Source organism: Heterodontus francisci, chromosome 38 (genome assembly GCF_036365525.1).
Source record: "Heterodontus francisci isolate sHetFra1 chromosome 38, sHetFra1.hap1, whole genome shotgun sequence".
NCBI lineage: Eukaryota > Metazoa > Chordata > Chondrichthyes > Heterodontiformes > Heterodontidae > Heterodontus > Heterodontus francisci.
The window spans coordinates 38388124-38412598 of NC_090408.1; the positions used below are offsets into that span (position 1 = coordinate 38388124).

Consider the following 24475-nt stretch of genomic DNA (forward strand, 5'->3'; position numbering starts at 1 on the left):
TGAGAGAGAGAGAGAGAGAGAGAGGGAGAGAGAGAGAGAGAGAGAGAGAGAGGAAGGGAGAGAGAGAGAGAGAGAGAGGAAGGGAGAGAGAGAGAGAGAGAGAGAGAGGGGAAGGGAGAGAGAGAGAGAGAGAGGAAGGGAGAGAGAGAGAGAGAGAGAGAGAGAGGAAGGGAGAGAGAGAGAGAGAGGGGAAGGGAGAGAGAGAGAGAGAGAGAGAGAGAGAGAGAGAAAGGGAGAGAGAGAGAGAGAGAGGAAGGGAGAGAGAGAGAGAGGAAGGGAGAGAGAGAGAGAGGGGAAGGGAGAGAGAGAGAGAGAGAGAGAGAGAGAGAGAGAGAGAGAGAGAGAGAGAGAGAGAGAGAGAGAGGAAGGGAGAGAGAGAGGAAGGGAGAGAGAGAGGAAGGGAGAGAGAGAGGAAGGGAGAGAGAGAGAGAGAGAGAGAGAGGAAGGGAGAGAGAGAGAGAGAGAGAGGAAGGGAGAGAGAGAGAGAGGAAGGGAGAGAGGGAGGCAGAAACAGATCTAAAAAGGAAGAATGCGCAGGATTACGTGAAGGCGGCAGGGGAATGGCACTCGGTGAATTGCTCATTCAGAGAGCCGGTGCAGACACAATGGGCCAAATGGCCTCCTTCTGTGCTGTAATAATTCTGTGATTCCATGTTGCTCTGTACTATCTAGTCAGAAATAGCCCTTTGCTAAACTGGATGGCCTCGGAGACTTTTTATTCCCTCTCCAAGAGATTTGGCAGGACATGGGCAACCAATGGTTTGCTTTAAACAAGCGAGTTTCCAATCCAGTAATATGGTATATCACTGATTTTTATTTTTAATGTGAACAGTTGACTCTATTGGATTTTCAGCCTGCATACCTACAGGTATTTACTGTCAAAAATAGTGTTTGCCCTCCTTTCCCCAATTTTCAGGTCTCCTGAAGGAACTGACTCGTGCTCAGGAACAGTTCCCTACTGGGGGCACCAAATCTCTAGAACCTCAGCCAAGTGGCCATTTTTACATAACTGAAGGACAAATTTAAATGAGCGAAAATCATTTTTTTTTTAAGAAGAAAGCTATCACCAGATAGTCTTACAGTCTGATGTGCCACTCACTAGCAGGCGCCAAAAAGCAGATGTCAGTTGTAACTTCCCACAACGCCAGGTGACTGGATAAAGCAGAGCACTGACAATTCAAACACGCCGCTGATTAAAATAAAATCCACTGGTGAGCTTGGGAGAAACTTCTCCTAACCAAAAGACAACATAGAAACAATTATTTTCTTTCCCCCAATGCCGTAACATTCCTTTCCCCCCAACCCCCATAAGTAGTGCGATGGGCAAATATTTTGTAAATTAATTCCTCACTTGACAAACCAACTTGCTACCTGGACCTTAAACTAGAGAAGACTGAGCCTGAAACAGTGTAACACTAAATCTTTGCATATAGATGAGCAGCAAGTTAAAAGAGGGAAAAGGAAACAGGGAGTCAGTGCAAAAGGCCTCAAATAGAAACCATAAGAAAGCAGGGAGAGGATTCATTATGAAAACCAGAGTGGAAAGGATAAACACACAAAACATCACTTGCAAGCTGATAAGCTGCTTAAAATTTTAGATCAAAGCTGAAAAACTGTTCCTTTTGCTCCCACCGCCCCCCAATCCCCATACCTCTCCCTCAGCACTATTTTTCATCTTCAGTTTTTTTTGTGTTAAATTTGCTTCCCTTGTCTCCTAGAGAAACCAACTCATGCGTAGGTGATGGCAGGCTACCCATATCTCGACCAATGGCCATTATTTGTGCAAGAGTGCACGCAGTAAAGACTCACAGGAGCATGGTGGCATTGCAGCCAAGTCTGACTGTTTTCAACCAAAGCCAACAAACTTATTTTCCAGTAGGTCAGTACTCAACAGCTTGGAGCGGGAATTCCGGCTAATTTTTCCCCCTTCCTGATCCAGGAGCAAAGGGCATTTGTAGCTGCCCAACCACTGTACTGGTCAAGATCAACTGGGAACTTCTGGTCTCTATGCCTCAGTGTTATGCATGCTGTTCATTTACCCACTAGGCTAGCAGGCTTCATCCTCACTGTAAACCACATCAAATACAGTCACTCAAATATGGTGGTAAAGACATGTTGTTTCCTAAGAAAAAAAGGCAGCACTTTTCATCTTAAGGCCATATGAGAAAATATGTACAGATTCAGTTTAATCCAAGTACAGTACCCACCAATACAGGTAACACAATGGGTTGAATGTTTTAGGAAAACTAAAGTTGTAAACTGTACTAAACAAAACACTGATCTTGACTTCTGGCATTATACACGAGATAAATTCTGCTGCCAGAGAAATGATCTGAACTATAGAAATATATTCAAATTTCACCATATAAATGACAGGGGCACCTGAACAAATCAACTTGGTTTTAGTTATACAAATATTTACAGGTTTTCTCAATAAGTTTAACTATTTTATTTTAAAATGCATGCAAAGCATTACCGCATCTTCCTACGGTGTTCAACTTATATGTTCAACTCGGGCATTAAACCCTTTTTCACTTGAGGGTGCGTTCAATAGAGAAATAGCTCAAAGATTATACTTTACAATCAAAAACATCTTTCAAACCAAGCTGGCAAATAGCAAGAGGAAAAGCATTGTATTTCCTTGGACTGAAGCTCCAACATAGTTTGCTTACCCATCAATAATTAGATGTTCATAAGGACCCTTCTTATCACACACCGGACAAACCCACGTAGGCTTTTTCTCATTCATCTGAATGTAAAGCGTTGCATCAAAGCACTGGAGATGTGAGCAGGTTATTGCACGACATGGGATTGTCAACCGCATTTTGCCCAGCTGGGAAAAAAGACACATGGGAGATTGGTCATATTATCTGGAATACAAATATCACTTATCACCTTGCTTTAAACAAATACTGAACTGCAACTTCACTGATATGAGGCACTGCGAAATGGACATATTTACTATTTTGTTTCGCTTTAGAATGAGCAAGATACAGCTTGTCTGAAGATTAAAAATCCATTTAAGTTATCAAAAAACCACAAGAGAAAGCATTATGTTTCTAAAGGTAACAGAAGGCTGTCATTTGTAAATCCCCAATGTTGATGCATGAAGAAAGGCTAACAATTTTGGTGGGGCATATCTTTCAGGTGCTGACTCATGCAAATAGAAAATGTGTATTCACAGCAGATGGTAACAATCATTTAGTAAATATAAACCCAACTATCTATAGTTTCCATGACATACATTAGTCAAATGCAGACACATGGGGGACATTCCAAAATTCCTTCAAGCAAAAGTTAACCAGTTAACCTACAGCAATACATGAATAAATCTGAGATGTTTATGTAGATGGTTAGAAGATGTAGATCCCTATTTCAATATGAAACTGTCCTCAGAATGGATGTCATACTTATTTGGAGCAAACACAATAGAGACCACTCGTTTACAATAAAACGGTATCAGGCACCACCAATGACAGATTGCACACAAATGGGGGCAATGACAGCCACTGCTTGAGTACTACATTTTCTATAAATCTCCTAATGCATCCTGTGCAAACCTGAATTTTCTTTAAGCTCCCTGATGGGTAAAGGCACCACCAATTGTAACTCAAGTGCTAAGCTATACAGACCAGCAGGTCTCTCAGTCTGTGCAGCATTTGTAAATCTCAGGCGAGCTGAAAAATTAACCTCATTGCTTCTGGAGTAAGGAAATGAAAACTGAACTGAGAATTCCTGCTCCAAACCATAACCCAGCAATACCAACTGGAAAGTGAGAGTGTGTGGATGTCAGGGGTGAGGGCAACATCAACTGTGTTGCCCCCCACCCCATAAATCAAATAGGCCACTAGCGCACAGTCTTGGCTCACACGTGAAGAATAGCTACCTGGGCTCCTGGCATGCATGGAACTGTATTGCAGCATAAGTCTGCCCGTTCGGAGAGGAGGGGAGAAAATTGGGGGTGGAGGGGGTGATAGGAAAGAGAAACCAATTTTTTTTGTTGAAAAAATTAAAACTTTTTTTTTAATTTCTGGGAACACGGTGCAGAATTGTTGATGCAGACATAGCGAAAAGCCATGTCATGTAAGGGGGCAAAATCGTTTGAGGGGATGGGGGAAACAGGAAGAGGAGAAACTAGAAAATGAAGTAAATTACATCAAAAGTGCTAGAAATGGACTGTTTACCAAAAAAATTAAACCATTTTTATAACTGATGATTTAGCAAAATGTTTACATGATGGGTACAATGAAGATTTATAGTTTCAACTAAGAAATTAGTAGAACAAGGACTACGCTAAAACCAAACTGGAATCTGAATTTTCTGTCTTTCACACTAGCATATATTTAGGTACAATAAATTTAAAATCCAGACTAGTAGGTTAGTACCTCTACATCAGTGGACACATCAATCACAACAGTTTTTCACGCCAAGCTCAAAAATCAGAATTCATGCTGTACTGTAAACAGTAACAAGTGACAAATCTATAATTCACAGCTTTTCAGAGCCAGCTATCAATAAATTAGATTGAAAAAAATTGCTTCAGCCCCCAGTTAAGAAGCACTGCGATTCTGAGCAAGAGGAAGACAAGGCAATTTAATCATCAATAATTCAGATATGGATGTACTCACAGGACACAACAGAGACACCCGCAAACTGGTCGTAGCGATTTCACTGTCAGGATCAGCTGTTAATTTCTCTTTGACTAGGCATGGAAAAAAATAAAATTTTTTTTAATGACTTCAGATAGCTGGTTAGGTTTTTTAAAAATACAAAACAGCCATTACATATACGGCATTCTTCCTGCTCCCCAGAAACATGGATTCTTGCTGGGATACAGTTCCACAGGTATTGACAACCCTTCATACCTCCCTCAAATACTATTCTTCATGTGTAAGTCGAGATAGCGAACGCCAGGCTTTGCAACTCTGGGCTAATCACAGCCAAAGCTCATTCCCTCCTCATTCAGCATCCACACACACCACCAGGAACTACTGCACAGTAATTCTAACTGGGAACAGTAGCATAGTGGTTATGCTACTGGATTAACTGCCCTCTGAAGTGGCCTAGTAAGCCATTCAATTGTCAAGGGCAGTAAGGGATGGGGCAATAAATGCTGGCCTTGCCTGCAACACCCACATCTCATGAATGAATAAAAAAAGCATGAATGCTAGTTTATTTTCCGTTCCTTCGTCTGCAACATGGGGGCCAACTGTAGCACCTCAAATGCCATACTGGCTGTGATCACTTAACAGAGACAGGGGCTGGATTTTCAATCAAGGGTCAGGAACTGGAAATAGGTGCTGGTTCCGGCCCCGCACGGCATGCTTTGGGCACGACCACGGGGGTTTTCAAATCTTCAGCCAATGAAAGGCCAGGGGGCGTGTTCACTATCCAACCAGGCAGCCCCACCAGCAGAGGTGGGAACTGCTGATCTGAAGATGGGAGAGAGAGTGAGAAACAAGCAAAGGTAAGTTTATTTTTAGGTTTTTAAAAGCTGCAGCTGCCTCGCTATGCTCCTGGAGGGGCAACCCTTCCAGGGGATGGCTAGCGGCCATTATGGGTCCAGTGGGTGGGAGGCCTTCCTGTGATGCATTGCACCTTTCCACCACGTTGGCCTGGGCATCAACATGGGCTGCCCGTTGGGCCAACTGGAAAATCCAGTTGCCGGTGTAATTAACAATAATTGGCCTCAGCTGGGAGCAGCAGGCAGCTAACCTGATCCCAAGCTGCCCTCATTCAAAATGGCTCAGGGTCGGGATCATAGCAGCAAACCAGCAAGGAGACTGGGGGCACTAAATTGTACCAGTCTCCAATCCAGACCCCAAACTGTTTTAGAACTCCAGCCCCAGGAATCAAATCTGGAATCTTCTGATCTGTATGGTTTAGTGTTCTATTGCATAGTGCCCACCAGTTTAGAGGAACTAGGCTTTATCTGAATACAATCAGAAATACTCATTGTACAGCTGTAAATAGGGTTCGCCTGTTTGACAGATACACCAGTGGCTTTGTTGTTTTGTTTAGTCACAGTCTGAAAGTGTGAACATAAATATTTACTTAATGTCTGAAACTAGCCTCCATTTCCTATGTTGTCCCTTCCTGTTAAAATCAAGGCACCACAAAACCACTGCATATGATCTGCCGACATAGGACAAACCCCGTGGGGCCGAAAGGAAATGGGAAGCTTCTGACTACGAGCAACCTCAGTGACAGGCAATTCTCCTACTAACAGAACATTTTAGTTTACCTCTACATATTACTTTACTGCAACAAATAGCTCTTGGATTGAGATTCTCTCTCTGCCCAGCCAACTTTCACTTTCTTGTCATTAAAAATACAGCTAACCCTGTACAAAGTCAACTACACTTTAAAGAAAAAATACAGGACTGGAAATTAAAGCACTATAAGTAAAAGGGCTGCTAATGAGGAACAGTCGAATGTGTGCTTGAAAACCATTGTCTCACTGCTTTCACAACCAGGAATGCCAGCATTCCAGACCTAGCTGCCAAGAGCATGATGAATTTTTGTCAAACATATTACAGTTGTACAGCATTCCTATCCTCCCCTCTGAAGGGAGACGGAAGGGCTGGAGGGCAGAGGCAGGGATGGGGAGAGCAGAGATCAGCTAGCTCACCCTTTATCCGAATCTGCCCAAGGGAAGAAACATTTCATTAGCTGGACTCGATTTCTAATGACTAGCTGCTGCAGCACCAAAACCCACTATCCGCCCCCGTTTGCATTTATTGTAGAGACACAATTTTGGCAGCAGCCCTCCAGCTGAGCAAAGACAGCAGCAGAGCACCTCCCACTCCTGGAATCAACTCAAAAGTGCAGGTCTTCCAAAAAGATGGATCAAACAAAATCACCATTTATAGCAACAAATGGGAGACAAATTATGGGTTAACTCAGCTTTTATTTACTATTATAAGTGGGAAGATTAGAAATTACAGCCAGAGACAGAGACTTTGTGACTACTTTCAATGAGCAGGTTTCATTTAATGCTGGGCAGAGTACTTAAAGCTGCTTTTATAATGTGCTAAGACTCTCGTTAGTGGCACCAAAGCCTGGAACCCTAAAGCAAACTTAACAAATTTTTAAAGGTTGGTGCGTTTACTCAGGTTTCTGTTGGCCTCAGATCAGCAATGGCCAGTGGGCAGCAACAGCATAGGTCTCAACAAAATATACAAATAGTAGAGCACTCTTGAGGAGGGGGTGGAGGGAGAGAGAGTTGAGAGAGAGAATGAACATGAGAAAAACAGCAGCAAAACACAGTGCAGGTCAGAAATTTGTTGAGACTTAATTCCCTGCTACAAGCTAAATTATACTTCTCTGATTAACTCTTTCCCTAATAACTGAATGGGTAAAAACACTGTCTGGTATCATAACGATCCATGCACGATAAGACACCTGTGGTTTGACCATCTGTTTTACTGAGCTTTCCGATTCAACTAGGTCAGCAGTTGGGTGTACTACAATTAGCTTTGATCCCTGCACTAAAGAGGATTCAGGAGGAGAGAGAAGAAAAAGTTAGGGCTCTCATTCCTAATTGCCATTCACTAACCCCTGCTGGAAATTGCATGTATGGGCACTGGAGAACAGAGTCAAACTCAGCTGTGATGCAGTTCACAGACGAATAGCCTGTGAAGCTCAAATGTCAAAATTGGCCCCCTTGGGCAAGGTACCAGATGGCTCCAGGCATTTGTGGAATTGTGGCCCAGCACCTTTAGGAGGAAAAATTGAAAACAGAAAAAAGTACACTACTTATTTTACAATTTCAAAAATTGCTACTTCTTTGACTGGCCTACCACAGAGGAGAGGTATCAAGCTATGTCTTGCATCCAGAATTGTGAAAATCGCATTTTGAAAGGTGGTGGTTTCATAACTATTAAGTGTGTGGAAAGGGGGAAGAGGAAAGGTTTTGTCCATTTAGATTGCATCAAGTCAAGTTCAGCAGCCCTGGGGAGTTTGTTGTCAGCAAAAACTATCGAAATAGTTGGAATAAAATTAGTGAATCCACTCGTGCGTAAACAAGGGAGTAAAATAGGGGGGAAAAAGCTTTAAGAAAACTTAACCAATTTATGATGCCAACAATTCTGTTTCACTTGTATTCTGGTCTATATAGATCACAATAAAACAGTACACTGGAATCCATTTTGCCAGGAGGACATAGCACTCAAATCAAACTTGCTAAGCTCCAGTTATATTAATTGTAAATTTGCCATTGGCTGCACTGATCTATTTTGTTCTGGAACTTTCACTGCTATTGAACAGCATTGATTTGTAATTTTTCTTATTCATTCATGGGATGTGGGCGTTGCTAGTTGGCCAGCACTTATTGCCCATCCCTAATTGCCCTTGAGAAGGTGGTGGTGAGCTGCCTTCTTGAACTGCTGCAGTCCATGTGAGGTAGGTACACTCACAGTGCTGTTAGGAAGAGAGTTCCAGGATTCTGACCCAGTGACAGTAAAGGAACTGCGATATAGTTCCAAGTCAGGATGGTGCGTGACTTGGAGGGGAACTTGTATGGGGTGGTGTTCCCCATGCATTTGCTGCTCTTGTTCTTCTAGCTGGTAGAGGCCGCGGGTTTGTCTAAGGAGCCTTGGTGCGTTCTAATTTGAACAGAACAGTAATTAGATGCTCAGTCTCTCCCACCAATACCCACAAGGTCCCAAATGGCAGACTGGTTAAAAAAAAACACCCATGGGATCCAGGGAAATGTATTCAGGTGAATATAAAATTGGCTCAGTGGCAGGAAACATAGGGTAATTGTTGACGGGTGTTTTTGCAACTGGAGGGCTTGTTTCCTGCGGCGTTCCACAGTGCTCAGTACTGGGTTCCCTGCTTTTTGTGGTATATATTAACGATCTGGATGTAAATGTTGGGGGCATGATCAAGAAGTTTGCAGACAACACAAAGATTGGCCGTGTGGTAGATAGTGAAGACGATAGCTACAGGAAGTTATCAATGGACTGGTGAGATGGGCAGAAAAGTGGCAAATGGAATTCAACTCGGAAAGGTGTGAGGGGATGCATTTGGGGAGGTCAAACAAGGCAAAGGAGTACACTACTAATGGGAAAATACTGAAGTGTAGAGGAAGTGAGAGACCGTGGAGTGAATGTCCACAGATCCCTGAAGGTAGCAGGACAGGTCGATAAGGTGGTTAAGAAGGCATATGGAATCCTTTCCTTTATTAGCTGAGGTATAGAATATAAGAGCAAGGTGGTTATGCTGGAACTGTATAAATCATTGATTAGGCCACAACTTGAGTACTGTGTGCAGTTCTGGTCACCTCATTACAGAAAGGATGTAATTGCACTAGAGAGGGTACAGAGGAGATTTATGAGGATGTTACCCGGACTGAAAAATGCAGCTGTGAGGAAAGATTGGATAGGCTGGGGATTGCTCTCCTTGGAACAGAGAAGGTTGAGGGGAGATCGGATTGAAATGTACAAAATTTTGAGGGGCCTGGATAGAGTGGAGGTGAAGGGCCTATTTACCTTAGCAGAGAGGTCAGTGACGAGGGGGCATAGATTTAAAGTGATTGGTAGAAAGATTACAGGGGAGATGAGGAAACATTTTTTTCACCCAGACGGTGGTGGGGGTCTGGAACTCACTGCCTGAAAAGGTAGTTGAGGCAAGAACCCTCAACCCATTCAAAAAGAGTTTGGATATGCACCTCAAGTGCCATGACCTGCAGCACTACAGACCAAATGCAGGAAGGTGGGATTAGACAGGGTGCATCGTTCTTCAGCCGGTACAGACACCATGGGCCATGGCCTCTTTATGTGCTGTAAACTTCCTATGATTTTATGAATGCATTACCCACTCTGGTGGTGCTCTTAATATTACTCCTACTTTTAGTTGCTCATTTTCAACACCAAACCAGCAATGCTCTGAAATCTTCAAGTAGCTAAGCTGTATTGTAAACAGAAATCACTTAGCCTGGTCAGTCAATTAGGGATTGTTTGGGCTACTGGCCAAAATAGCTACAGCCAGATTCTACTGTGACATCAACTGTAAAGTCAGCAGAGCAGTTAAATGTGGAAGAGCAAATACAATTCTGGTATATCAACACAGAAACACTTCTAAAAGGCAAAGCAGCTTGTCAATTTGGAAAATGTTTCAACATGAGTGACTTTTCAAATTGGTCCAATTCTAGAAATATAACCAATAATTTCCAGCTTTAACTCCTGGAGCACCCCAATGAGGTGGTGATAAAAACACTCAGGGAAATCCTCCAATGGGTCAGCTAGTTAGGGTAGAATACAGAGCAAAATTATCTCAGATTCTGCACTTAATCTCAGCTAGAATACGACACTAGCTTAGAGAGAGAAAAATCAGTCAACCTGATCATTATCCATCAGCAAATACATTTCTGAAAATTGGGTGAGGACAGCATTGAGCACAGTTGTAATAATTACTAGAAGTGAATAGCACTTAACAGCCACTTGGGAGGGTACTGTGGAAGCAAACCCCACCAAGGAGCAAACACACTCAGGAAAGGAAGAAAAACTGGGGAAAACTAAAAACTGTAAAAAAAAGTGTGCCATTAGTCCCGATCCCTCATGGGTCAACACTCAACTCCCATCTGCATGTTTAGGAGTGCTAGAGAATTGTGCCAATTAAAATAATATACCTCGACTAAACTCCAGAAATCTCTCAAATATTCTGCAAATGACGTGAGCGCCACACAGTCCATGAAGGTGTGGGGTTTAGATCACTGGTCAGTACTACTCAGCCATCAAATTCAGCTGCTGTGGCTGTAGAGGTTTTATAACCAGTCTCAGTGGTTGGTCTAAGGAGAAGGAAAAAGCCAACTAGGGTTCTTGCAATGGTCACTGGCCAGTTCGCCATGCTGGAAATTGAGCCCATGGACAACAGACGCCAACAGAATCAGACTTAGCTGTGACATCAATCCCTTGTCAAACGGCCTGTTGACACGAACTTTCTAACCCCACAAAGGAAAACAATGACACTTGGGGGAGGTTCTGGAAGGCTGCTGTCACCCACAGAGCTATCCCCTATCATACTTTCAGAACTAGAATGGAGAGGGTAAAAATAATTAAACATACAGGCCAAAGTTAGATGGGAGCAATAAATTTATACTTTCATAAGAACCTAAGAAATAGATGCAGGAGTAGATGATGCATATAGAATGGACAAATCAAATTGGCAAGGGTAGCACGGAAGACGAATTTGTAGAGTGCATCACGGATTGTTTCTTCGAATATGTTGCAGAACCTACCTGGGAACAGGCTATTTTAGACTTGGTAATGTGCAATAAGGTAGCATTAATAAGAGATCTCGTAGTTAAGGATCCTCTAGGGGGAAGCGATCATAACATGGTAGAATTTCAAATTCAATTTGAGGATGAGCAACTCAGGTCTCAAACCAGTGTCTTCAACTTAAACAAGGGCAATTACAGAGGTATGAAGAAAGAATTGTCTAAAATAGGCTGGGAAAATAGACTACAGGCAAAGTCAGTAGATGAGCAGTGGTGGACTTTTAAGCAGATATTTCATAACACTCAGCAAACATTTATTCCGGTCAGAAGGAAGGACTCAAAGAAAACGACGAACCACCCATCGATAACAAAGGAAGTTAAGGAGAGTATCAAATCTAAAACAAAGGCGTACAAAGTGGCGAAAGCTAGCGGTAGGCCAGAGGATTGGGAGTTCTTCAGAAACCAGCAGCAGATGACTAAAAAACTAAGAGAGAAAATTAATTATGAGTGTAAATTGGCAAGAAATATAAAAACAAATAGTAAGAGCTTCTACGGATATATAAAAAGAGGAAGGCAGTAGCTAAATTAAGTGTGGGACCCTTAGAGGATGAGACTGGGGAATGAATAACAGAGAACAGGGAAATGGCAGATAATTTAAACCAATATTTTGCATCGGTCTTCATGGTGGCAGACACTATAAACATCCCAACAATAGATGAGCAAGGTGTAAATGGGAGCGATAAACTTGTAACAATCTCTATTACGAGGGAAAAGGTGCTGGACAAACTGATGGGACTAAAGACAGACAAGTTGTCAGGACCTGATGGACTGCATCCAAGGGTTTTAAAAGAAGTGGCTGCAGAGATAGTAGAGACATTGGTCATAATATACCAAATCTCACTGGATTCCAGTAGGGTACCAGCGGATTGGAAAACCGCTAATGTGACGCCCCTATTCAAGAAAGGAGGGAAACAGAAAGCAGGAAACTATACACCAGTTAACATAACATTTATCACTGGGAAAATGCTAGAGTCCGTTATTAAGGAAGAAATAGCAGGACATTTAGAAAAACAATGTAATCAAACAGAGTCAACATGGTTTTATGAAAGGGAATTCAAGTTTGACAAATTTGTTAAGAGTTCTTTGAAGATATAACAGAGTGGATAAAGGGGAACCGGTAGATGTAGTGTATTTGGATTTTCAGAAGGCGTTTGATAAGGTGCCACACAAAAGGTTATTACACAAAATAGGAGCTCAGGGTATTGGGGGTAATGTGTTGGCATGGATTGAGGATTGGCTATCACACAGAAGGCAGAGAGTCAGGATCAATGGGTCTTTTTCAGGTTGGAAAGCCGTAACTAGTGGGGCAAGGATTGGTCCTCGGGCCTCAATTAATTACTATCTAAATTAATGACTTGGAGGAAGGGACAGAGTGTAGAGTATCCAAATTTGCTGACGATACAAAAATAGGTGGGAAGGCATGTTGTGATGAGGACACTAAGAATCTGCAAAGGGATATAGATAGGTTAAGTGAGTGGGCAAGAACTTGGCAGATGGTGTTCAATGTGGGAAAGTGTGAGGTAATCCACTTTGGTAGGAAGAATAAAAAGGCAGATTATTTAGATGGAGAAAGACTACAAAATACTGCAGTACGGAGGGATCTGGGTGTTCTTGTACAGGAAACACAAAAGGTTAGCATGCAAGTGCAGCAAGTAATTAGGAAGGCAAATGGAATTTTGGCCTTTATTGCTAGGGAGGGTTAGAGTTTAAAAATAGGAAAGTCTTATTACAACTATACAGGGTGTTGGTGAGGCCACACCTGGAGTACTGCATACAGTTTTGGTCCCCATATTTACGGAAGGATATACTAGCATTGGAGACAGGTCAGAAAAGGTTCACTAGGCTGATTCCTGAGATGAAGGGGTTGTCTTATCAAGAACGGCTAAACAGGTTAGACCTCTATTCATTGGCGTTTAGAAGAATGAGAGGTGATCTTATTGAAACATACAAGATTCTAAGGGGGCTTGACAGGGTAGATGTTGAGAATATGTTTCAACTGGTGGGGGAATCTCGAACTAGGGGACATAGTTACAGAATAAGGGGGCACACATTTAAAACTGAGATGCGAAGGAATTTCTTCTGAGGGTGGTGAATCTCTGGAATTCTCTACCTCAGAGTTGTGGAGGCCAGGTCACTAATTATATTTGAGGAGGTAGATAGATTTTTGAAATCTCAGGGAGTCGAGGATTATGCGGAGCAGGCCTGAAAGAGGAGTTGAGGCCTGGGACAGATCAGCCATGATCTTACTGAATGGCAGGGCAGGCTCGAGGGGCTGAATGGCCTACTCCTGCTACTTGTGTTCTAGGCCATACAACCCTTGAGATTGCTCCCCTATTCAATTATTTTTTTATTATTCATTCATGGGATGTGGGCGTCACTGGCTAGGCCAGCATTTATTGCCCATCCCTAATTGTCCTTGTGAAGGTGGGAGTGAGCTGCCTTCTTGAACCTCTACAGTCCTTGGGGTGTAGGTACACCATCAGTGCTGTTAGGAAGGGAGGTCCAAGACTTTTATACAGCGACCGTGAAGGAACAGCAATATAGTTCCAAGTCAGGATGGTGTGTGGCTTGAAGGGGAACATGCAGGTGGTGGCGTTCCCATACATCTGCTGCCCTTGTCCTCCTAAGTGGTAGAGGTAGCGGGTTTCGAAAGTGCTGTCGAAGGAGCCTCGGTGAGTTGCTGCAGTGCATCTTGCAGATGGTACACACTGCTGCCATTAGGCGTTGGTGGCGAAGACAGTAAATGCTGAAGGTGGTGGATGGGGTGCTAATCAAGCAGGCTGCTTTGTTCTGGATGGCATCAAGCTTCTTGAGTGTTGGAACTGCACCCATCCAGGCAAGTGGAGAGCATTCCACGCTCTTGACTTGTACCTTGTAGATGGTGGACAGGCATTGGGGAGTCAGGAGGAGAGTTACTCATCGCAGAATTCCCAGCCTCTGACCTGCTCTTGTAGCCACAGTATTTATGTGGCTGGTACAGTACAGTTTCTGGTCAATGGTAACCCCCGGGATGTTGATAGTGAGGATTCAGTGATGGTAATGCCGTTGAACATCAAGAGGAGATGGGGAGATTGTCTCTTGTTGAAGATGGTCATTGCCTGGCACTTGTGTGGCACGAATGTTACTTGCCACTTATCAGCCCAAGCCTGGATGTTGTCCAGGTCTGGCTACAGCTGGACACGGGCTGCTTCTGTATGTGAGGAGTCGCGAACATTACCGAACATTGTGCAGTCATCAGCGTATATCCCCATTTCTGACCTTGTGATGGAGGGAAGGTCATTGATGAAGCAGCTGAAGATGGTTGGGCCTAGGACACTACCCTGAGGAACTCCTGCAGTGATATCCTGGGACTGAGATGATTGACCTCCAATAACCACAACCATCTTCCTTTGTGCTAGGTATGACTCCAACCAGCGGAGACTTTTCCCTCGATTCCCATTGACTCCAGTTTTACTAGGGCTCCTTGATGCCATACTCGGTCAAATGCTGCCTTGATGTCACGGGCAGACACTCTCACCTCAGCTCTTTTGTCCATTTTTGGACCAAAGCTGTAATGAGGTCAAGAACTGAGTGGCCCTGGCGGAACCCAAATTAAGCGTCAGTCACATGCAGTGAATTGGATGGGCTGAAGACTGGCATCTGTGATGCTGGGGACGTCAGGGAGGAGGCAGAGAGATGGACCACCCACTTGGCACTTCTGGCTGAAGATGGATGCAAATGCTTCAGTCTTGTCTTTTGCACTGATGTGCTGGGCACCCCATTGTTGAGGATGGGGATATTTGTCGCGTCTCCTCCTCCTGTTAGTTGTTTAATTGTCCACCATCATTCACGACTGGATGTAGCAGGACTGCAGTGCTTAGATTGATCCGTTGGTTGTGGGATTGCTTAGCCCTGTCTATCGCATGCTGCTTCCACTGTCTGGCATGCTAGTAGTCCTAAGTTGTAGCTTCACCAGGATGACACCTCATTTTTAGGTACGCCTGGTGCTGCTTTTGGCACGTCCTGCTGCACTCCTCATTGAACCAGGATTGGTCCCCTGGCTTGATGGTAATAGTAGAGTGGAGAATATGCCGGGCCATGAGGCTACAGATTGTGGTTGAAAACAATTCTGCTGTTGATGGTCCACAGCACCTCGTAGATGCCTAGTTTTGAGTTGCTAGATCTGTTCGAAATCTATCTCATTTAGCATGGTGGTGGTGCCACACAACACGATGGCGGGTTTCCTCAATGTGAAGGTGGGACTTCATCTCGACAAGCACTGTGTGGTGGTCACTCCTACCAATAATGGGTGCTTGTCCATAGATCACTAAAGGCAGCAGCACAGGTAGATAAGGTGGTTAGGAAGACATACAGGATACTTGCCTTTATTAGCCGAGGCATAGAAGAGCAGGGAGGTTATGATGGAGCTGTATAAAACGCTGGTTAGGCCACAGCTGGAGTACTGTGTTTAGTTCTGGTCACCACACTATAGGAAGGATGTGATTGCACTGGAGAGGGTGCAGAGCAGATTCACCAGGATGTTGCCTGGGTTGGAGTATTTCAGTTATGAAGACAGACTGGATAGGTTTTCCTTGGAGTAGAGAAGGCTGAGGGGGGACCGAATGAGGTATACAAAATTATGAGGGGCATTGATAGGATAGACAGGAAGAAACTTTTTCCCTTAGCGGAGAGGTCAGTAACTAGGGGGCATAGATTTAAGGCAAGGGGCAGGAGGTTTAGAGGGGAGTTGAGGAGAAATTTTTTCATCCAGAGGGTGGTTGGAATCTGGAACACACTGCCTGAAGAGGTGGTCGAGGCAGGAACTCGCACGACATTCAAGTAGTATTTAGATGAACACTTGAAACGCCATAACATACAAGGCTAAGGGCCAAGTGCGGGGAAATGGGACTAGTTAGGACGGGTATTTGATGGTCGGCGCAGGCGCGTTGGGCCGAAGGGCCTGTTTCTGTGCTGTAAAACTCTATGACTCTAATAATGTTATGAACAGATGCATCTGCAACAGGTAGATTGGGGAGGACGAGATCAAGTAGGTTTTTCCCTCTTGTTGGTTCCTTCACCACCTGCTGCAGACCCAGTCTATCAGCTATGTCCTTTAGGACTCAGCCAACTTGGTCAGTATTGGTGCTACCGAGCCACTCTTGGTGATCGACATCGAAGTCCCTGACCCAGAGTACATTCTGTGTCCTTGCTACCTTCAGTGTTTCTTCCAATTGGTGCTCAACATGCAGCAGGACTGATTTATTAGCCCGGGGGGGGGGGGGGGGGGGGGGGGGGGGGTGGTCATTAGGTGGTAATCAGGAGGAGGTTTCCTTGCCCATGTTTGACCTGATGCCATGAGACTTCATGGGGTCCAGAGTCAATGTTGAGGACTACCAGGGCAATTCCCTCCTGACTGTTATATCACTGTGCCACCACCTCTGGTGGGTCTGTCTTGCTGGTGGGACAAGACATACCTAGGGATGGTGATGGTATCAGGGACATTGTCCATAAGGTATGATTCCATGTGTATGACTATGTTAGGCTGTTGCTTAACTAGTCTGTGGGACAGCTCTCCCAATTTTGGCACAAACCCCCAGACGTTAGTAAGGATTGCTTTGCAGGGTCAACAGGGCTGGGTTTGCCGTTATCGTTTCCAGTGCCTGGGCTGATGCCGAGTGGTCCGTCCTGCTTCATTCCTTTTCTTAGACTTTGTAGCGGTTTTGATACAACTGAGTGGCTTGCAAGGCCATTGAAGAGCCAACCACATTGCTGTGGGTCTGGATTCACATGTAGGCTAGATGACGCAAGAACGTCAGATCTCCTTCATGAAAGGACATTAGTGAACCAGATGGGTTTTTACAACAATCGACAATGGTTTCGTGGTCGCTATTAGACTAGCTTTTGATTCCAGACCGTTGCCCTCAAATCTATTTTCCCGCCAGATCCCCATATCCCTGGATTCCTGTAGAGTCCAAAATGTAAGACAAAATAAACATGTGATTGACCAACTGAGCATTTTTAGTTAGATTCAGACTAAATTTTGTGATGAAATGGCTAAAACCAATAATAAACAGAAAGGAAAGAAAATTTGGAACGTTGTCATGGCTTTCATCACATATTGGAATGCCATATTTGCCGAAACAAACATCTACCTGTCCACAATTTGTACATACTTAGTGCTCTGGAATGGTCCGGGTTCCTTATTCCTTTTGCCCGCAGTCTTTGAAGCAACACTGCAGAAGACAGCTGTTTTACAAGGTAAACTGCCATGGAGTAGTTCTGAAAAAAAAAATGTGCGCATGCGTGTCAACCATGATGACCAGTTAACTGCATCAATGTTCAAACACATCATCTTCAAACACTGCAGTTAAACCATCTACGCTTATCAAATCTAAATAATCATATTTTCCTATAAATGCGAATTTGGAGTTTGCATTTAGTTTTCTGGATTGTGTGTACATTAGCATTTTAAAATTGTCATGAAAATTAAGACAAGGCGGCTTTATAGAGTCAATACACCAAATGTTTTTTAGTTATATATATCCAATGATGGAAACGGCATTGTCCCATGTAGTGCCACATCTTAGAGAAAGGGTTGCATTTTGATTCCTAGTCTCATACTTAAACTCAGCTGGCAATTGGAACATTACAACTGCCCTTGGTGTTCCTGATTTTGGTGGGGAGAAAAAAAAAAATCAGCCATGGTTTCCACTCTCAGCTGTTACCCAACAACTCCTGATAGACAGCAAGTGAGAATAGGGTTGGGCTGGACTGAGGTGACTACATTCAAATTTTCTATTAGCATTAACTGATCAGGCTCACACACGAGGGAAGGTCAACTGGTTGAGGCTGACCTTTGCCCATGGCACCACACTTCAGACTCAGTACCGTTACTTTAGGAGGGAGCAAGCTGGAAACAACATCTCAAACCAGCTCTGATGCAAGGTCACAGAACTGAAATGTCAACTCTATTTCACTCTCCACAGATGCTGCCAGACCTGAGTATTTCTAGCATTTTCTGCTTTTATTTCAAAGAACAATACTGTTGTCGCAGAAAATGATCACTTATAACATAAGTAATTTTAGTAAGTCAACAATGACAGGATACGAAATTCTGGAGACAGTGTTCATGGCACACTACATGCCTAGCTTCAGGCTGACAGAATATTGTAACGCCACCATCCCCTCACCCCCAAAATGTTATAGCTGTATGAACTGTAATTTGCAAATCCAAGATTTACAGTAACATAGTCAGCACAGCTCCCTAAATAAATTACATCTAGACTACATAGATAAAAGGTATTTGTCTACAGATTCAAAGAATTCTGCACGGTTAACTTGTTTCAATGGCAAAAGATAGGGTTGAACTGTACAGTTAAATGCTGGAACAGCAGTCTTGTCCAAAGAGGATATACATGTCTATGCCCAGGTAATTATATTAAAGGCATAAAACCTGCACAGCACCTGAAGTAATTACATCAAATTATATGAACTTATTCAAACAAAAATGTAACACTTCCTTGCTGAATACACATCTCACTAGATCATATCCACAATATATGCCTACTGGTTTATTTAGTTAACAAAAAAAGGTTTTAACCACATTTAATGGAAGGGGAAGAGATATTGGTCTTCCAAAGACCCTGAACACACAACAGAGTGAGATATCAAGCAATTGATTTAAGGCTGCTTGTTGACCCATTACTTAAAACCTATCAACCTCTCAATCATTTTGTCTTAATCCCAAACCAGAAGCACTGAGGTCAAATTCTAGAATCTCAGATTACATCAGCTCTCTCTAAGAACAGTGCTTATATGGCAACCAGCAAAACACTGCACTCTAACGCATCAGTACTAATACCTGCAGTAAAAAGGTCCAGTCAAAACCAAAGTAGGGATGATCAAAGACAACTTTTGATCTTTCTTGACTGAAATTTGACGCACTAGGATATGATAAAAGTTACAACTAGTAACCGAAAATTCCACTTTCTGTCATGAATTCGAACAGTTAGAGCATGTCATAAACTGTTAGCACATCTGTCAGTTATTATCCGAGAATTATAACAGATGGTGCTGAGTTGCAAAGTATACCGCCCCAGTTCAGACTTGCATCCTTACAAACGTGAACAAGAAGATTAAGACAAAGCAATCCGCTCATGGTGTTCACTGCCTAATAACTGTCATGCCCACATTATCAACGAATTTCTCCTCAACCAAGTCATTCCAGTTTGAAACTGAAATGCTACAAATATTTTCCATTTCAAAGTGCAAAGGCACTTGAAAACAACTGTTCTTTACAATGGCATTTAGTAAATTGGACATATCTCAGGCAGAGGCCTCAGTAGAACAAAAACAGAATTTTTAAAAACACATTAACCCAGGAGTGAGCGAATACAAAGCACAAAATTGCATTTACCCCAGGACCTTCCCTAGAGAATCCTATTAAGTATTTGTACCAATTCTGTATTACAAGAAAATACATTTTAAGAAAACCCAAATACTAAAAATGAAACTTGGATTACAAAAATTAATTTGGGAATTGTGTCAAGATTCAGAGCGCATATGAAACTCAACTTGCAGGCTGCCTTTCTGAAAAAAAAAGCTTTGCATTTACATTTTCTTCCCCCCCCCCTCCCCCCACTCATTATTCTATGCACCTTTACTAGTTAAGACAAAAAGCGAGAGACCAGCTCCTGGGGCTGCAGCCATCTGACACATGGTTGTCAGAGGATGCCATAACAGCACCTCAACCTGGCTGGTCCTTACTCGAGGATCATGCCTGGCCTCCACTTAGCATTTCCACAAGTCAAACAATTAAGACTGGGTTGAAATGACTATACGAGGTAAACTGCAAACAAATTCAAATTTCACCCTTTAGGCTACCATAGTACTGTCACTTTACTTGCAATTCTGCAGATGTTTATATAACTATTCTTTTGGGCCTCCTTATCTCGAGAGACAATGGATACGCGCCTGGAGGTGGTCAGTGGTTTGTGAAGCAGCGCCTGGAGTGGCTATAAAGGCCAATTCTGGAGTGACAGGCTCTTCCACAGGTGCTGCAGAGAAATTTGTTTGTTGGGGCTGTTGCACAGTTGGCTCTCCCCTTGCGCCTCTGTCTTTTTTCCTGCCAACTACTAAGTCTCTTCGACTCGCCACAATTTAGCCCTGTCTTTATGGCTGCCCGCCAGCTCTGGCGAATGCTGGCAACTGACTCCCACGACTTGTGATCAATGTCACACGATTTCATGTCGCGTTTGCAGACGTCTTTATAACGGAGACATGGACGGCCGGTGGGTCTGATACCAGTGGCGAGCTCGCTGTACAATGTGTCTTTGGGGATCCTGCCATCTTCCATGCGGCTCACATGGCCAAGCCATCTCAAGCGCCGCTGACTCAGTAGTGTGTATAAGCTGGGGGTGTTGGCCGCTTCAAGGACTTCTGTGTTGGAGATATAGTCCTGCCACCTGATGCCAAGTATTCTCCGAAGGCAGCGAAGATGGAATGAATTGAGACGTCGCTCTTGGCTGGCATACGTTGTCCAGGCCTCGCTGCCGTAGAGCAAGGTACTGAGGACATATAACTATATCAAGCAATAATTATCCCTTTACTTCAGATATCTTCCTCTCCCACCTATTCCATAGGTCCTGACTCATCCATTTCAGCAAGGTGCCTCAATTAAGTACCCTTCATGTACGTGCCTAGACGCTGAGTGTTGACACAGTTCTGATCCTCACTTGTCCCCACACCTGTATGGAGACACTGGATAGCAGTTAGGAATGATAACGCAGGCAAAATCTTTCCTTCCCTAGCCCTAGGTGAACCCAAGTGTCCAAGTGCTGTTCTGGCTGAAATTAGCTGACCCAGCACAGACTGGTAATTGAAGTTGGAACCCTATTTATGGTTTCCATGGTTTACTGCCATACTGGACAGTGTAATTACAAAATGAGCTAATGGGGAGCTCACACTCTGCTGAGTGTTTTCAGATCCTGCTTCCCCTTGAGCAAACCAGTAATGCTATGAAATAACACCCTTGTTTTTATTGCTGGTATTAGGTCATAGGCTTTTGCTGCATTTTGGGTTACTTCATCTCAGTTTTCTGTTCAGGGAGGATACTTCAGAAAGCTAAGGCAAAACTTCTGCACAGTGTCTGTCATTGTTGGTAGGATTAAGGACAAAAGTCATACTTAAGCCAGTAAAACTTCTTTTGTGATGCTCTTCATTCACATCTCAAATTGCTCCCACAACTAGTGACAGACAAGCAACCATTAGTATCTCAATCTAGTTATTAGAATTAGAACATTACAGCGCAGTACAGGCCCTTCGGCATACGATGTTGCGCCGACCTGTGAAACCATCTGACCTACACTATTCCATTTTCATCCATATGTCTATCCAATGACCACTTAAATGCCCTTAAAGTTGGAGAGTCTACTACTGTTGCAGGCAGGGCGTTCCACGCCCCTACTACTCTCTGAGTAAAGAAACTACCTCTAACATCTGTCCTATATCTATCACCCCTCAACTTAAAGCTATGTCCCCTCGTGTTTGCCATCACCATCCGAGGAAAAAGACTCTCACTATCCACCCTATCTAACCCTCTGATTATCTTATATGTCTCTATTAAGTCACCTCTCCTCCTCCTTCTCTCCAACGAAAACACAGTGGCGCAGTGGTTAGCACCGCAGCCTCATAGCTCCAGTGACCCGGGTTCAATTCTGGGTACTGCCTGTGTGGAGTTTGCAAGTTCTCCCTGTGTTTGCGTGGGTTTCCTCCGGGTGCTCCGGTTTCCTCCCACATGCCAAAGACTTGCAGGTTGATAGGTAAATTGGCCATTAGCAATTGCCCCTAGTATAAGTAGGTGGTAGGGGAAAATAGGACAGGTGAGGATGTGGTAGGAATATGGAATTAGTGTAGGATTAGTATAAATGGGTGGTTGATGGTCGGCACAGACTCGGTGGGCCGAAGGGCCTGTTTCAGTGCTGTATCTCTAAACTAAACTAAACCTCAAGTCCCTCAGCCTTTCCTCGTAAGACCTTCCCTCCATACCAGGCAACATCCTAGTAAATCTCCTCTGCACCCTTTCCAAAGCTTCCACATCCTTCCTATAATGCGGTGACCAGAACTGCACGCAATACTCCAGGTGCGGTCTCACCAGAGTTTTGTACAGCTGCAGCATGACCTCGTGGCTCCGAAACTCGATCCCCCTACTAATAAAAGCTAACACACCATATGCCTTCTTAACAGCCCTATTAACCTGGGTAGCAACTTTCAGGGATTTATGTACCTGGACACCAAGATCTCTCTGTTCATCTACACTACTAAGAATCTTCCCATTAGCCCAGTACTCTGCATTCCTGTTACTCCTTCCAAAGTGAATCACCTCACACTTTTCCGCATTAAACTCAATTTGCCATCTCTCAGCCCAGCTCTGCAGCCTATCTATGTCCCTCTGTACCCTACAACGTCCTTCGGCACTATCCACAATTCCACCGACCTTCGTGTCATCAGCAAATTTACTAACCCACCCTTCTACACAGATCAAAATGTTCTACCAGGCACAACCTAAGTTTAGAAAGTCAAACCATGTAAATTGCATTACTAGATACTTCTAGTACTGGTTGGACATAGTATGAAAAATTCACCCATTAAGCATCACTGAAACCCTCGGACAATAACGTTGGTGTTATATTAGGATTAGGATTGAATACAAATGGGCACGCTACAAAAAGCACAAGGACCCAGGTTCATTTTAGTTAAACAGAGCTTCTGATACCTGTTCCTGACTGATACAAAACCCAGCATCTGATTCCATAATCTGTTATGCTATTTCACTTAATTACTTTGAAAAGATGAAAAGCTTACTCTTCCAATTTCTGCTGACCATGAAACCACAATCGTGTTTGGCACCGTCGTGGACAATCTGACAAGTGAGGTAATATTGATTGGTCGGCTAGGTCGCTTTGGTTCAACACCATTTTTGGTTGGTGGTAGATAGCCCTAGGATGAAATCAAAAAGTTACTTAAATCTCCTAAAAAGGACAAACACAAAAAAATCTAGTAGGTCAATTACCTTTATACTTACTGGAAGGTTACAAGTTTTTCCATTTACTTTCACACAGAGATTCGGGGGGAAATGATCTTCCTGTGGACAACTGGTTTCTGATAAACAAAACCTTGAAAATGAAAAGTGACCAGTTTAGTTACCAACTTCAAATGATCTCCAATAATTCTAACCTGCAAATGTGAACCAATAGTGGATATACTTGTCCAGCTACACTGAGGACTGGAAGATTGCCTCGGAAGTTGAGTTTTAATCATTCAGCATTTCAATATACACAATTTCCAGTGTTGGAAAAATTCTAAGACAGCTTCTTAGTCTCATTACCCTTCTGAATCCATTAAGGTTACTAAAACACGTCAATCATTCGATAGCAAATAACAATAAACCTTAGAACTACTGTATCAGACTGCAAGTGATTACCAAACATTTTTGAAAATGTGTGCCACATGGTACAATCTATATTCTATGACTAGGCTGATGCAATTAAGATTATTGATGAAATGCTCCTGCTCCTTGCTGTCATTTTCCTTGCATTTCCTCACCATCTCTTCTTGAAGACTGGGGGCATGGATCCTGAGGTGCAATCAACACTCACGCTAACCTGTATTGCCTATTCTTGATGTGTAAACCTTGTGCCAACAGATTATTCACATCAAGATCACAGCCAGACAATGTTATCCTAACCTGAAATCTGTTATTGTACATTTTATAACAAGGATCACTGGATCGCAATCAGGTGAGTTGTTTCCTTTCCTAACCCAGAAGCAGCTAGGTCAACTGCAACTTCCTAAATTTTGCCCAGCTGAGAATCACTATGATGAACTCAGCACAGATTGAAAATTGGACACAGGACCATATGGTTTGCATGGTTTAATGTGACATCAAGCAGTGTCTTTAATTATGAGGCTATCAAGCAGCCAATGCGCTCACCACTTTTGCAACAGAAGTTAGTTAAAGTTACATGAAAGGATTTCAAATAGAAACTTACACACAGTTTGCAGACCAATTCTAGTGATGCCACTGAATTCTTTTTCCAGAGTGACATTTGTTCTCAAATGTTATCCTCAAGAGATGTGTTTTACAGGGAATATGTTCCAGAACATGCATTATATTGTATTGCCAGTCTGTGAATGTCAATGCGACTATTAAATCAT

General features: G+C 43.3%; 1 protein-coding gene across 5 annotated transcripts in view; it reads right to left on the reverse strand.

Moving 5' to 3' along the window:
- pias1b (protein inhibitor of activated STAT, 1b) overlaps positions 1-24475 on the reverse strand; it is a 146219-nt gene that overhangs the window by 21812 nt on the left and 99932 nt on the right. For all 5 annotated transcript variants that reach the window (XM_068018138.1, XM_068018139.1, XM_068018141.1 and 2 more), the window contains 5 exons: positions 23343-23433; positions 23123-23257; positions 17434-17539; positions 4629-4702; positions 2673-2833 (listed from right to left, as the gene is read on the reverse strand). In XM_068018138.1, coding sequence (XP_067874239.1) covers positions 2673-2833; positions 4629-4702; positions 17434-17539; positions 23123-23257; positions 23343-23433 — 567 coding nt within the window. The remainder of the gene's footprint in view (positions 1-2672; positions 2834-4628; positions 4703-17433; positions 17540-23122; positions 23258-23342; positions 23434-24475) is intronic.